Source organism: Vanellus vanellus (genome assembly GCF_965231255.1).
Source record: "Vanellus vanellus genome assembly, chromosome: 6".
NCBI lineage: Eukaryota > Metazoa > Chordata > Aves > Charadriiformes > Charadriidae > Vanellus > Vanellus vanellus.
Window position 1 is genome coordinate 67,016,886 of NC_138911.1, and position 15,945 is coordinate 67,032,830.

Consider the following 15,945-nt stretch of genomic DNA (forward strand, 5'->3'; position numbering starts at 1 on the left):
GCCTCATTCTTAACTCCCCCCTCTCCCCCCCCCAATCTTTTTAATCCCTCAGGAATTCAGTAGACCTCTGACTTCTGTGGTGCCGGGGACCTGGCATGGGTCAGAAGCCACGAAGAACTATGGCTTTTACTTGCAAATCTGAGTAGGGATTTCCTTAGGTGGTCTATGCTGTTCTGAACAAAGCAAAGGGACTGCTTAGTGGTTGGGGGAATAATGTCTAAAACATGTCATGTCTTTTGTTTCTCAAAGAACTACTGCTGGAACACCAGTGCTGGAAGTGGAGGTGATGTATTATGTATTAAGGTGCCTCTCTAGGACTCATAGGAAGCTGTCCTTACAGCATATTAATCTCTCGTTCATTTGCTTGTAAGGATTTGCCCTCAAAGGTGGAGGAAGATGTGGCCCTCTGCTGCATGGTTGTTTCTACATAGTTTTGCTCATCCAACTTGGGCTGTGGCGGGTGCGGAGTCGTGTCGCTGTTTGGGATTTCGAGAGCTGCTGGAGAGGGCTTAACTGGTTGAGTGTTTATCTGAAGTGTGTCTACAGTTCACTCGATTGAACTGGGCAAGGACATAATATAAGATGAAGTGAAGGCATTTCTCAGCTTGTGGGCAAAAGTAGGAGTTGGAGCTCTGCAGTGTATTATGCTGGCTTTTGTATTCAGTGTGGGTAATAAGGCTTGGATAGCATACATTACCACTCGGGTAACATAGCATTTGACTGCTGGCAGTTTCTTGCCTTGTGTATTTTGGCTAAATCTTCACATTAAAAGATTTGCAGCAGGTTAGTCCATTTCCCTTCTCAATCGGGGTGAATTGCCGAGCCAACCACATCCAGGACTGTGCAGCCAGTCAAAGCTGGCATAATCAAGCTTGTACTTGGAGGTGTGAAAAGCTGTGTTCTGCAAAGACTAGGCAGTGTTGTGTTGTTTTTTTTTTTTTTTCTGAAGCTGACCTGATAATCTCCTGTGCTCGCTGCTATATGATGCATGCAGCCACTTCAGACTCAAGAGTACAAGTGCCCTCTCTGTGTGGGAGAGGGATTGTGAGAACAGGGGTATTAATTCAAGTGAGTTAAAAGCTTGATGTGCTTTTTTTTGTTGCTGTTTCAACAGTTCAGGAAAAACACAGCCAGAACTCAACAAAGGCAGAAAATAACTGCAAAAGGGTCTCTTGAGTGTTTTCTCTAAGTAAAGTGGCTGGGTGAATCTCTAAAAAGCCATCCTAGTAAGTAGCTGTGCACAACTGGGGCAGAGAGGAGAGTTTCATCCTTTGCAGCACATGTCCACAGACTGCTGGTCCATGTAACGAACAGCTATTGAACAAGAGATATCCGGTCTACTCTGTGCTTGTCCCCTTCAAGCCTGCCCTGTTGGAGTGACCATACCAGCCTGGAGTTCCGTCTGAGCTGGTTTTATCACACCTCCCAAGAGCTGACTCTTCAAACGGGTCTTTCAAATTCACAGAGGGGATTAATGGTTTAATAGCTATTGCCAGTGCTGATCGTGTGGAGCAAGGAAGCAGCCTGGTTCGGGAGGATCCAACTGAGTGTGCAAGAGTGCTTTGACTGATGACCAATTCATCTTTATTGTCCATCAGCTTAGTGACTTGTTCACAGTAGTAGATGGTTCTTATTCTGATGGGCAGCTTCTGGAAATGCCTGGTTTTGGCACCCATTTGTAGCCTAGAAGTCCTTTGTGCTCATTTCCAGCCTACCAGGTGTTAAAAGAAAACTTAATTTTTTTTTTTTTTTTCCCATGCTAAAGATAAAGCACCTTGGCTGTCTGCAGTTGTGCTGCCTTTGTGTCTCAGGGAACTGCATCTCTTGGGATTTGTTGTTATTAAGTGCAGGGGAAGTAGCTGGTGGTGTCTCTTGCCCTATGTGTTTCCTGTTTGAAGCAAGGATTAGTTTTCCACCCAGAGCCTGGCCAGTGCTTGGCATCTGTCCTCCAGGGCTTTGGCTTGGAGAGTGCCAGGTGACATCTGGAGACAAGGAGCTCCTGCGGCATGAAATACTGAGTTATTCTACAGCTTCAAGCTAGTAACGCAAAACCTACAGCTTACTATAGAGGAGACACTTGGTCAGGGCAGCGTGTTCCAGCCTGCTTTTATTGCTTGGCTGAGGCTGTAGAGCAGACTGATTATAAAAATAGCCAGATGGGAGGATGAATGTATAGCCCAGTGCAGCTCGAGTAACAAACCTCTCTGTGGCTGGCTACCTGCTAAAACCTGGACCACTTTTGCATTAAGTGGAACTGCTACAGCAAAGTGTCAAACTCCGCTTAAGAAGATAGCCAGGTCACTGCTGTTCATACACTGTCTAATCCAGCCTCTTCCTAAAGCTAAGTAGATCTTAAGCTCTGACTAATCTTCTTTGAAGCGTGAACTTGTGCCATTATCCTGCAGCAAGCTCCAGTGCCACTATCTCCAGCTTTTGCTGAATGTAGTGGTCTAGGTTAGCTTAGATCTAGTTGTGGATTTCCTGAGCAAATAATGCTCCAACATTATTTTCACCCTTTACAAATGTATAACTACAGTTAACAGAGCTTTTTCAGACTGGGGCGGAAACAGTGCGAGGCTGCCCAAAGTACCCTGGGAGCTCTTGTGTCAGGCTAGTACTGACTGCCCATGGTATCTACTAGCCAGAAGGAGGAAAGGCTCTTAATGCTCTTTTTTTTTTTTTTTTTTACATTTTAATTAATGGATCTCAAAAAGCCAGCCTTCTAGGGAGCAGCTTTCCCTCTTGTTCACTGCCAGTCCTGATCCTAGTAAAGATGGAGTGAGCTTGTTGGGGGAGGGAGATTAATGTTTCAGTACTTCTGCTCACCACCTCCTGAATGTCTCGGGATATTCGAGAACCAGAGCTAAAAACCTACAAATGTATATACATATGCATAATGTATATGACTGCAAGAGAAACGCTGACTGTCTTTCAAGTGCAGCTGGAGTTCTGCTTGGGTTTAACCACTGGTAAAACTATGTGCACAGCCTAAAAAGACTCCTGACTTATAGATAAATTGTATTTAGATCCAAACTGTTCTTTACTTAAAAAAACAAACCACAAAACCAAACACCAAAAAAACACCGCCTCTTGATGTTTCAATATGTTCAATATGTCTGATCTTAACTGGCACTTGCTAAAGTAGTGTGAGGTGAAAATCATTTATATTCATCAGCATGACAAGGCAGATGCATGTCATTGGGCACTATCAATTTAAGTTGCATAATATGCTCTTAGTGCTTTTTAATTACAAAAGCACATGAAGGATTAGCCTGGAAGAATAGCTGAATACTGTCAGTTTTCAACTATCTTTTTTGGCAGGCAGGGTAGAGATAGAAGGGTGGCCACCCATCCTCCAGAGAAAGGAGATACCTTCCACTTTATTTTTAGTATCTATGCTGTTGCTGGTGAACAGCTTCTCGGTGGTTTCTGTTTGTCCCTGAGCACCTGGTGCATGTGTGTGGCCTGTGACAGGGGATTATTCCAGCAGCTCAAACTGCTGAGGGTCAGGGCTGCAGAGAGAGTGGAAAAAGTGGCTTGGTGTCCCCTGAAGGTTCAACCAGGTGATGGAGCCTGTGGTAGCTGACTCTGACCTGTGTCTCTCTAAGCTGGTAATGCTGAGGTTGTCTTCTGTGCTACAGACAGCCCTGCAGATCATAAGGGTCTTCAGCTAGAGAAGTCGTTCTCTCCTGTGTGGAATCAGAGGTACGTTTTACAATGGAAGTACAAATAGCTGTATGTGACCACACCACATATATTATAAGCTTTCTGGTGTTTTGGTTGTGTTTAGTTGACTGGACCCATCCAATAATGCTTTCCAAAAGGAGACCAATGTACAGGAGTAGCTGGACATAGAGGGCCTGTGAGTTAGATGGACTAGCACCAATGTGGTGTTACTGAGATCCCTCTCCCCACAACAGCGGTTGCCTCTGCACAACATCACGTGGGTGCCTGAGAAAACACGGAGTGACACACCATTGTGTAACAAAGCAGTGCTAGGCAGCTTGCTGCTGTGCTGTGTGTGTACAAATGCAAGTCACAGTTATCTACATGCTGTTTGGGGTGGGGAAAGGAGTCTGGGGTACTCATCCTGGTGTCCATGAGTAAGTCTGCAGAGGGTGATCTTTGTTCTTCTTTGGGAGACTGAGGGGTGGTTCTGACAACACCAACCTCTTTCCTTACTAATAGTCATTAGTCCTGTGGCTCAAAAGTAAGAGCAGTTCACTTGTGAAACAGAACATACCAGCCAAAGCAGGTGAAGCAGTTGCTGGTTTGAGGCTTCTTGTGGTAGGGCTTGACTGTGCCACTGGCAAACTTCCTCCTGGAACTGGGAGGACCTTACCAGATGTGCTGTGTGATGGAAGGCTGTTTGCTGTGTGTTTGAGACTTGTGTGACCAGCTGTCCTGAATGTGATGAGTGGGGCCTTGGATGGGATGGTCTTCTGCTGTTGAGTGATGGTGCAGCAAGCCCAGGACTAAGAGGTACCTGCCCGGAGGGAGCTGGCTGAGAGCAGGCTGCTGCTTCTGTGAGGTCCTCCATCTGTCCGGCAGCCTGAGCTGTGTTACTGGAGGCAGCAGAGCCTGCCAAGAACAGGCTGTCAGCTGGCTGGATCACTGCTGGGCTACTGGTTCAGTGCTCTCTTGGAAACTCTTGAAGCATACAGTGATTATACAGTTGAAACTTTCTGGAAGTGCCTCCATGGTGCAGTGCAGCATAAATGCTGTGCTAATGCAGCAGTGCTGCTCTCAAGGCTGTAGCCTTTCTCCATGGGGCCAAGGAGCTCGTACAGGACATGACACTAATGCAGTTCTAAAGCCTTCTGTTTTGGCTTTGGTCCTCTGTTGTGCTCTACAGACCCACCTTGTTCTCTGTGCAAGTTCCCTGGTGTCCTCCTGTGTCGATGCACAGGACAGGGCTTGCCATAATGGGCCTGACACTTCAGTCTGGCCCTGACAAGCATCAGTCCTGGACTTGGTAGAGGACAAACAGGTTGTTCCTCACCATACACTTGCAAGTCTGGCTGCTGCGTGGAACATAGTACTCTACCACTGGGGCGAAAGCTTGGCAAGGTCTGTCTTGGACTTCAGATCAAGATGTGGTTTTTGTCTGGCATGACACTTCAGACTGAGTAGGCTAGGAACAGTAAAATAGATGGAGGGATCAGTTGTTTGGCGTGTATAGGAGGGAGTCTGCTCAGAACTGGCCCTAGACTAGCATGCTTGGAACTTGTTGCCATTTATTTAAGGCCCTGGGTCATAGATGGTTATGGGTACGAGTAATCTCCATTCTTTTTTTTTTCCTTTCTAGGTCTTGCATTCTGGACTTGTCAGCCTTGCAGACTTCTGGGCACATCTCTTTTCAGCTATGAGTAGATCAATAGGATTTAACATCTGCGTGGTCACCTGCAGTATCCTGCTCTTGTCTTCCAGTCCACCATGCCTTGCATCTCCGCTGCAGAAGCAGAGGGACATGACAAAGGTCCAGCATGGCCCCTGGGCAGGAAATGGGGTAGAAGATGAAAGGACAGACATTCAAAACTGGAAAAATAACCTGGGCCCTTCTGAGCAGTCTGTCTCTGAAGACCCATGTGGAGCATCAGCAAAGCCATCTGGGGCGCCCCTAAATGAAGCTTTCACTGCAGAAAGAGAAATGCTGCCTGTAAGCCCGAGCCATGTTGTCCCAGGCAGCCAGGGCCTGGGTGCTCACACCTCTGCTGTGGCAGTGGCTGCCATAGATGAGGAGGAGCTTGGTCCCACACAGTCAGAGCTGGATGAGGCTGATGCATTCAAGGCCATGCTGACCACAGCTGTGACCACGCTGAACCCTGCTGTCCAGGAGGAGTCTGTTGGTGGCCCCATTAGTGAGAGCGCCACAGAGGGTGGTGTTGAAGTAGAGCGCAGCTCTGCTGTCCTCTCGGCAAGCCCCCTTTCTGGGACAGCTGTGGAGGAGGAGGAGGTAGAGAGCAGCTCGAGCCCCTCAGCTGCTCCCCAGCCCACACTGTACCCCAGCTCTCCCACCTGGGAAATGGCGAGTGACCACCCTGTCCTCCCAACTCCCCAGGCCCATGGTGTGGCCTCTGAGGTGGGAACGCCAAGAGCCCGCACAGGGAGCCCTCTGAAGTTCCTGGCTGTACGAGCATCTGTGGCTGCAAAACATCCCCTTGTGGTGACTGAGGCCTCCCCCCGCCTGGAAGCAGGGATGGGTGTCAGGCAGGGAGAGCTGCCTGCCACTGCTGGCACTGTTGCCAGCCACCCTGTGGACACCGTACCACCTGACTGGGATGACACAAAGCTGGGGGACATAAATCAAGGGGGAAGCATGTCTCATGAGGAGGTGACAGAGGGGGCAACAGAACCATCCCAGACCGCACAGGGAGGCGTGGGGGAGGAAGAGGATGCAACAAGAGTGCTGCCATCCCCGACATCCCCTCCACCAACTCCTGGGCTTGCTGAGGAGACCAACTGCACAGTGCCAGTGCAAGGGGAGGAGGTGCCAGCAGCTTCCACGGGCAGCAGCAATGCTCTCCACACTGCGAACCTGACGGGTGTAGACACGGCTGGTCTTGGCTCACTGGAGAGCATAAATGCAGTCACAGCAGAGGAGGAGAGAAGCATCCCACCATCACAGCCAGAGGCTGCTGTGGTGACAGATACACAGTCTGATCTCTCTCCTACTCCGGAAAGCTCATGGAAAGGTAAAATTTGCCTGTTAAAGACACTTGCCTCTAAGTGCAGATTTAGGAGGGATGTGTGTGGGAACCTGTGCTTCCTTTCAAGGAGATAAAGGGGAAAAAGGTGTGATCTTGATACCTGCAATAGAGGTAGGACATCTCTTCCCCGCAGGAAAGGTTATGGACCTTTGTGGAGGGGTAACAGCCTAAACAGGCAATTCAGATCCATAAAGTACTGCTGAGCTTTGGCTGTTCCTATACATCATGTCCCTGTGTACAGGTGGGCACAGTGTGTTGGGTGGTACCCTGTCCTGACAGTTATGTGAAGCAGCTGCACTGAGCTGCCTCTTCAGCTGGGAGAGGGTGGCTGTAGTAGCAAACAGGAAAGGTGAGACTGGAAAGGCTGTGGCAGCTGAGCCTGAGGTTGAAGGGTGTACTTGATTATGGAGGTCTCTAGAGGATTGGAGTCTTGTCAGCAGAGACTTGGTGCTAGTTAAAAAAAAAAAGACAAACAAAAAAACTTGCTTTGTGAACTTCATTAAGTTGTGCATGTGTGTTGCTACCAAAGCAGGGGCTTTGGTTTTGGTGTTCACATAGTGGTTGAGGGGGTACAGCTCTAGTTTGGTTGTAGGTATCTCTCTGACCAGAGAAGTAAATCTGCTTCGAATAACCCTCTGGTATGACTCTCCAGTGACTAGGGAGCCCAGCCTCTGACCAACTGGTTAAACACTTGGTTTCAAGGAGGATAACGCTTCCCCAAGTGTCCCTTTGATGTGGCACATGGAGCCATTAGCTCACTCTGAAGCCCTGCAAAACAGAGAGGGAAATAATTCTTGGGGGTTAAATGAATTGGCATCTGGGATCGCTTGACTGTCAACTGCTATTTGTGGACACTTGCAGTCAGTGCAGAAGATGCAGAGGCAATGGATGGCTGTAAATGCTTTCTAAATCCAGGCATAAGTGAGCTGTCACAGTAGCCTGTGTGTAACTGATGTCCTCCATGACTTTAGGAGGATGCTCAGATCAAAAGATCTGTCTGGAGCTCTGTGCTGTCCTTTGTAACAAAAGCTCCTGGTGTTGTCTCCCCACCCTAGAGTGGACAGTCAGGGCCTGGCCACAGCTCCAGTGTTTTGTGCCAGATCTGTTTCCAGTGGGAGGAAATCTTCCTCCTTGACAGCCTCACATGGGCTGATGTTGTCACCCTGTACTGTATTTACCTGCAGAGATGACACCTTCAGTCCACTGATGTTTCTACTCAGTGTTTAAAATATAGGGGGTGCACCTAAAAAAAGTCTGGTCAGGTGTTGGACAATGACATGTTCCTAGGCTGATGAGGAACATGAGCTGGGGCTTGCAACTTTGTTTTAATTGCTGGGCATCTTAATCTTCCCTCTTAGACTACAGAGGCAAAAGGACAACTCCCACTCACTGCATCCAAAAGATCTAGCTTTTGCTGTAAAAGAAGGAAAGCTAATTGCATACTGGTGCTGCACCCTGACTGATTAATTTCTAGATTAATTTATAAGCACTTGACTTGTCAGCAGGTTCCCTCTCTGCTGTTTCCCAGATGTTGGGGAAACAACACTATCAATAAGACTTGTGCAACAAAAATAAACCCTTCTACAAAACTGAAGTCTTGTAGCCATGAGAGCTGGTCGCTAAAAGCGCTGCTCTGGCAGCCTCACTTGCTTTGAATGGTATTTCACACCACAGGTCTGCAGTGCTGTGCTCCCATGGCATTGCTCCCTGGTGAAGCCACATGTCCCTAAAGGGGCAATTAAGAAAATGAGGACTCATTCTGCTGCTTTCATTCCTGTTATGCATGTTCTCACATCTGTCTTCGTGCTGCACTGTCCTAATGATACTTGTCTGGACCTGCTGCTTGCTCTGTGGCTCTAGAAATGCTACTGCCTGGAGTTCTATTCCTTCAAACCTCTGCTTTGTTACTGTCAGCTGTCCTGTGAGTTGGTACTGACATGCGTTCTCGCTGTAGGTGTTACTCACGAGGTGACAACAGTTGCCCAGGAGGCTGATGTTGCTCTGTCAGTCGTGACACTGGAGCCTGGTGCTACCCAGGGAATGGGAGCTGCAAGTCTTCTGCAGGAAAACAGTGGGGAGGACACCCAGATGACAACTGCTCCTAGTACCACTGAGGTGCTGGTGGCAACTGGTACTTCCTCTATGACAAACATTCCAGATGTAGAAGGTAGGGTTCTGCTTTGGTATATGCAAGTCCACTTCCACACAAGATGAAATGGTACATCTGAAGCAAATAGCAGTGCTTGGGTACTGAAGTCTCAACACTCAGCATCTGTATTCTAAGTGACTTTTTCCTAGCCTTCTGCGGGATGCCTCTAGCCCTGGGCTGCCACTGCTTTCTGCCTATGCTGACAGATCCACCATATTGAAATATGCCAGTATATGTGGCTTTTTTTTTTTTCTTTTTGCCCCAAATAAAGATGGAGTAGAGACTTTAAAAAAAAAAAAACCTACCCCAAAATAAACAAAGCCCCCACACCTATCCTTGCTAGCAAGCTGACTTTTAGCCTTAGACATTTCAGCCAGTTTTATTTATGGAGGGAGAGCTCTTACTTCTGGAGCCAAAGGCAGTCACTGATTGCTGATGCTCAGCCCAAAGAACAAACATCAGAGCAACATGGGAGCGATGGCAGGTGCAGGGGAGGTGGTGTGGTGTGCATGACCCCCTTGCAAGAGTCCAGCAGTCCTTTGGGTGCATGAGCCTGCATTCCACTCCATTGAGGAATGGTGAGTTTTTTGAGTTGATTCAGCTTGTATAGAAATGCTTTAAGCAGCCGTGTTCATCCAGCTGCTGCTGCCTGGCTTGATGTCCCCTTGGCAGGTATGCGTAGGAGCCTGTCTCCTTAACAGGGGTGTAGCAGGGGTTCCCTTAGCGCAAAGCTGACTTTGAGGTTGAATGTATTTCTGTAGTAGTAGGTACCTCTGTAATGAAACTGCTGCTGGGCAGCTTTTCTGGTAATTCTTATAATTCAGGGCATCAAAAGAAAAACCTATTTGCATTGTATCTTTTAAATTAAGGTCCCCTTGTAGGGGAGAGAAGGCTCTTCTGGCAGTTTCCACTAATTAATTTGCTTCTGGGATTTAATTATAAATTCAACTAATTTTTATCTTTGTAATAAACAATTAGATCTGTTACTTGGTTCAGATCTCTACCAGTGTCTCAGTGCTCTGATCTTGCTATGGGGTGGTGACTAGGAGTCCTCAAAGCAATGGAAGTAAAACATAGCTGAGTTCTCATTAAGGGGAACCTCCTGTGTTGGCTGTCCTGGAGGAGAAGCTTTCATTACAGCAGAGCCACTTGCACATCTTGAAAGAGGCAAGAGTTTAATAACTTCCACTCTGAGTTAAGTTTTCATTATGGAGTTCTTAAACAGTGGGGTTTTGAATATTGTTGTGCCAAACTGCTCCTGCTTTGTGTCTTCTGTAGATCTCACAGATGTGGTCCTGGTCACCAGTGAGAAGGCTGTTCCAGCCCCTGGTGGGTTGTCTGCTACCCAGTCTGGACAGACAGAGGAGCCATCCAGCAGAACTGTGGTCCTAGTGACTCCAGCATCAATGGCATCTTCTGTCAGGAGGACAGCTCTTCCATCAGTGAGGAAGATCAGTACAGCTGTGACCTATGGGCTGGACCGCCTGGAGTCAGAAGGTACCACTGATCACAAGGCTAAAAGACGGGTGGTTTCATGCAGAGTGGCCCGCTTGCCTTGACACTGAGCTCCCCGATTTGTCTGTTTGGCATGCAGCTATGTGCATATGTTATGTTTGCTAATAAAGTTGTTGAATAACCTGTCCCCTTCCAGGAGGTACAGGAAGCAAGCAGCAAACAGTGTCATGGAGGATGCTTGAAACTCAAGTGTCTGTGGCAGGAGGGATGGGGTTTCCCCTTGGAGAGGGAGCAACAGTGGTATTATGGTTGCAGTAGAGTCTGGCTCTGTGCACCTGTAACTTCTGGTGTGTACATCCATTGCAGAGCCTCTGTACCAGGTAACACTTACAGAAACATCTTCAGAAAGCTGGAGAGCCCGTGCCACCCTGTTGCCAAAATTCTCGCCATGTGCAGTGCAGGGGCATGTTCAACATCAGATGGCTATCTCGGTGTCCAGCTGGCCGAAACCTTGCCAGAACAAGTGATGCCCTATTTACACTCCCTGTGACACTGCTGGGAGAGGCAAATGATGCATCCCCTTTTGAGATGACCTTCTAGTTCAAAGCTACCTGCTAAGCTGCTGTCCCATCATTGACTCCTCCAGCCTTGCCTCACCCCTGGGCTCCCTTCTCAAACTGCTTTTGCCCACTGCCAGTCTTGTAGTCTCTGCTCCCTGGATGTCTTCAGGTAGCTGAAACCCAGTGATGCAAACTCCACCCAGGCAAACACCCATCAAGAGAGGTTTAGGTAAAGTGGATTCTACTCTAGAGCTGGTCTGCAGCTCAGATCTGCTATCTCTTCAGCTCATCCATGATTCTCCTGCAGAGAATTGCTTTACTTCTGCTTCTTGCTCTTTCTCCTACTTAAACTCTTCTCTGCTTGCTCATCCATCCAGTTTTGTGCTCTGGTGTCTGGACTGACACCACCTGGCAGGGATTAATCTTTCTGCCTGCTCTGTTCCTCTTCCTTTCTTGACCTTCTCTTGCCTTCGTATTTTACTGCAAAGGTTGGCAGCCCTCCAGAGGTGGCATGCCAGATGGTATTTTTCTTCTGATTAGATGTGGGGTGCCATAGACAACAGCTAATCAGCATCCTTCCTCTGCATGAAGCAATAACTCCCACTCCTGTTAAGTTTAGAGGGCAGCAGAAGCTGGGAGCCCTCCTCGCTGCATGGGTGAGGTGCTGCAGCTCCTGCCCTCTCTCAGGCTTGCGGCTTGCTTTGAAGCCTGCCATGAGTTCTCTGGGCCTCCAGCTACGGATGCCAGGATCCCCTTTCCCCTTGCCAGGATGAGTCTTGCCTATATCTGGCAATGTGAGGATGTGGTGCTGGTGATGGGAGAGTGGTAGCAGGGGAAGAAGGGTTTGTGTGTGGGGGGGGAGACCTGATCTTTCAGGCTGGGAAATAAGGTTTCTGCTTAGCCAGAGCAGTGTGATTCAGGAGGCTAAACTGTTTCTGAGCCCTCTGGGATCTCCTTTAGAAGCCTGGTTTTCTGCACAGGAAGATAAGAGGGATTTCCGTTTTAACTGAGCATTTGCTTCTCCCTATTTAATGAGACTTTCTGCATAGGCGTTTAGAAAAACATTTTTTTCTGCTCTGACATAGGACTGCTGTGACTTTCTTGGGTTCCTACGGAGCGCTCTTGTGCAACCACAGGCCTGTTTGCTCTGCTCTTGAACAAGCTCTGAGCTCCTCGAAGGGCAACTGTGGACTGTAGCTAGGACCGGCTTTCCTAAATGATGACTCAACTAGAAGGCTGTGGGTTTCTTGGCTCTGGGGTATAGCTCTGCAGGTGCCTGTCCTCCAAGGGACACAGTGCTCTCTGGTGTGCTGTGTGGTTTTAACAACTGGCACAGCTTTTGTGGTCTAAATCTCTTCTGATCCACCCAGACCTTAGTGCGGTGAGTCAGAATTTTCCCTGGTGTTAGGGATCACCAACCCACATCTTGTAAAATGGGACAAATACCACTTGGGGATAGGCTTTCTGCCTGGGGATGCTACTGCCCCACTTAAGTAAAAAGGAAGCTTTTGAGCTGCAACTCCGCTTTCTAATATATTTTTCTCCATGTAATGGCAATTAAGGGGGTACCACATCCTTGTGGTGGAGTAGTGTTTGGAAGCTTGGTTTCTGTTTCCCCCAAAATTACAGTTCCTAGTTCTTACTCTTGGAATATCTAGATGCTGTCAGATACAAGATGTTTGGGAGTGCTTTTCTGTAAAGGAATACTGAGCTCCAGCCCAGGGTGCTCAAGTTCCTGTGGGTTGCAAGGTCAGACATCACTGCTGTTGCAGGCATATGCTTGGGTCCCCAGTGAGGGATCTTGGGCCTTTGGAGGGAGACTGTGCTCTGCCCACCAGTGGAAGAAATGGAAGGAGCTGAGTGAGCTCAGCTGGTCTCCACTGCCTTCAGTGGGGCCTGCTCACTTGCCTCGCTGTGGGCCTGGTTCATCATTAAATACAAACCCCTGCTGTTCAGCTAGCTCTGTTTCTTGGGGACCATCTGTGCCAAACTGCCTGCAGTTAATTGCATCAGTATATTCACCTACCTGGCTTGGATGCAAAACTGTTTTAAAATTCAAATTGCACAGACAAACATGAGGTGCTTTGAATATGTCTCTAGATAAGCGTATCTTCCTCTCTAGCGGACTCTGGAGAGATTAGCTGGGCAACAAATATCTTCCTGCCTTGACTCTGTGGTGAGACTGGTTCTACTTGCCCTTCCTAGTCAGAGAAATCCTATAAAAGGGATTATAGAATATGGGGATGGGACACAGCAGAGGCTGAGGCTTACTTGTCTGGGAGACTTAATTATATATTTTTGTTCCTGTGCCCGGAATTTGTGTGTCTCTAGCAAGCTAGACACTGCAGTATTTTCCCTGGGGCTCCTAGGTTCCAAATGTATAATCTAGTTCAGTTTGCTTGCTCAGGACCACTGTGTAAGTCTCCCAATGCATTCTGAAAAGTGGCTCTCTTGAAAGAAACCGCTTTTCTCTTGGACTAGACTCCTTTGCCGTAACATCCACCATGATAGGTATGGGTAGAGATGGCTGCACTCCATGAGCATGGCAGCGTTTGGCAGGTGTAACTTTCTGATGTGCCAACTAGCCTGCCATGTTCCCTCTCCTGCAAGACCCTTGTGGTGCTTAGCTAAAACCTGGTGGCCAGAGCACAACAGCAGCTGGCTCCCCTTGGCTGGTCCTCAAGCAGCTCCTGTCACTGTTGTGTACAGAATGTGATCCAGGGGTGCTTTGAGACTAAGCAGAAGGTAGGTTAGCATGCTTCCTACAAGGATCTTGAAGGCCATGTCATCCTTGCATGCTAATCCTAAACCAGCAGTTAGTATGGAACTAGCCTGCTGCCAAGAGTGATGCATCGCCCATCACAGACTGGATAAAAAGGATATGATTTGTTGGTGTTTTTGACTTGCCTAGCCCTTTTTTATTTTTGGTGTGTGTGCACCTCTTCCACCTCCCCCCAAAATTCCAAAACTGCTCTGCAACAGTGTGTAAGCCCTAAGGCTGATTCCTCTTGGCTGTAGTTGCTGGGATGTGGGCTGCTTACATGGTTCAGCTGTCATGTAGGCTGCTGGATATGGAGGGTGCTTAGAGCTTTATAAAAGCAGGAGATGCTCTACCTATTGTGTGGTGTCAAGAACAGTCAATAGCTCTGAAAATGGGCAACTTAAAGTCAGCTGCTCTAGAGGGAGGAGATCTGAGCCATGTAGCTCTTGAATGTGAAGTGCTCCTCATTAGTCAGGCTGGCTCTCAACCTGCAGCTGGCAGAATCCTGGTCTTTAGGGTGGAGGGGTTGGAAAGGCAGTGTTGGATATCTGCTGCCTAGGACAGCACAGCGCTGTTTCCAGTACTCTGCCTGGTTAGCTGGCTTGCCCCCACCTGATGCAGCATTTGGCTGTGGAGAAGCCCCTTGATGCTGAAGCACAGCTGGCACTGCTCTTGGGACCAGCAAATCCAGTGTCCTGTGGTCATGGGGTACCTCCCCTCTGAACCTTGGCTGTGGGTTGCACTGTGTTTGTTCTGTCTGCTGCATTAAAGGCTGTTTCAGAACAGTGCCAGTATGAAGCTTTAGGCTTTCTGACCTTAACATATTAGTGATATTTTAATACCTACTTGTGTCTGGGTTTAAACGGTTCCTATTGTTCTTTGCTGACCTGCGTACTGAAGTTTACCTTTCCAAGGAAACCGTAGCTTAACTAATTTCAGTGAGAAGAGCTCTCCTAGTCATCTTCTCCATTCTCTTCTGTTTCCTCTGCATCTTGTTCTTGTACACAGTCATCTAAGCTGCATGTCATACTTCAGAAGTGAGGGCAGTGGTTGCCTTTTTTGAGAAAATACTTCAGAACTTGTAGCTGTTTACATAATTTTAGAAAAGACCCTTTTTAACTCTCCTTATGCTTTTCTTCTGAGCTGTGTCACAGTTATCAGGAGCCGCCTTTTTCTGGATGTGAAGAGTATTTTTGCTGGAACTCAAGTCTCTGACTGGGATTGCTATTTGGATCCTGACTGCATGGATTAAGACCTACCTCATTAAATCTCTGCAACCCCATTAAAAATTTAAATGAGGTTGCAGGGGTGTAAATAAGATAGACACTTAGCCCAGCGTGGTTAACTAGCCTGGTACTATAATTCCTCACCAGCTCTTTGGATATCAGCAAAATTGGCAAGGAACAGAAGATTTAAAACAAAGCACAAGCAAAATGAATTCATTAATAAATGTTTTCAGTACACACTTTTGTCTTGCTTCCAGTTTATCCCTCTGGTGCAGGTTGACCTCCATGTTCTTCACAGTAGATGGTAGTTCATCCCTGAGTCTCCTCCTTTGTAGTGGAAAACTGTAAAAAGAAGAAAATTTGTGACAATTTTGCATCAAAATCAAGTATTTTTCTTTTCCCAAAAGTGTTTGACCAAAGACAACAACTCTGCTGCTAAATCTGGTGGTGAGTTGTTTTATTTTGTGAGATCCACCTGAGAGTTGAGGAAGGAGGGGTGTGGAGGGTGATCAAACCCTTAATGAGTTGGGAGCTTGTGGGTGAACAGCTAGGAGGGTATTAGGCTAATTAAAGGCTCACTAAGAAGAGGAGCAAGGGAACTCCTGCTGTGTGCAGCCTGTGTGCTCAACCTTGTCTGCGCTTCCTTGTAGAGGGAGGCAGAACATGGTCTGGCCACGCTGCTCTGCTATGGATGCACTGGAAGCCTGAACAAAATTCAAACCCCATGATCTCTCCAGTGGCTGACTGTACCAAATAACATGCTCCAGGGCTTTATCACTCAAATACCGTATCTGCTGGACTTTATGGTCTCCAACGGCAGCTCCTGCAAGAATCTCTAGGAATGGTTTTAAAGTATCATTTGTTCGAGGTCAGGTTGGATGGGGCTTTAAGCAACCTGGTCTAGTGGGAGGTGTCCCTGCCCATGGCAGGGGGGTTGGAACTGGATGATCTCTAAGGTCTCTTTCCAACCCAAACCATTCCATGGTTCTATAATCATTGCATTGTCTTTCCCAGATGTCTGGGAAATAGTATGTGCCTGTCCAGCAGCTCTCTGGGTGGTGGTGAGCTGCACAGCTGTCTTACA

The 15,945-nt window shown here is 47.8% G+C and overlaps 1 protein-coding gene across 1 annotated transcript in view; it reads left to right on the forward strand.

The window, feature by feature from the left end:
- Positions 1-5,365: 5,365 nt before the first annotated feature.
- Positions 5,366-15,945, forward strand: part of ARMH4 (armadillo like helical domain containing 4) — a gene marked incomplete at both ends in the record, with an annotated part of 65,752 nt that continues 55,172 nt past the window's right edge. Inside the window, 3 exons of the mRNA XM_082485914.1 lie at positions 5,366-6,695; positions 8,665-8,877; positions 10,138-10,356. Coding sequence (XP_082342040.1) covers positions 5,366-6,695; positions 8,665-8,877; positions 10,138-10,356 — 1,762 coding nt within the window. The remainder of the gene's footprint in view (positions 6,696-8,664; positions 8,878-10,137; positions 10,357-15,945) is intronic.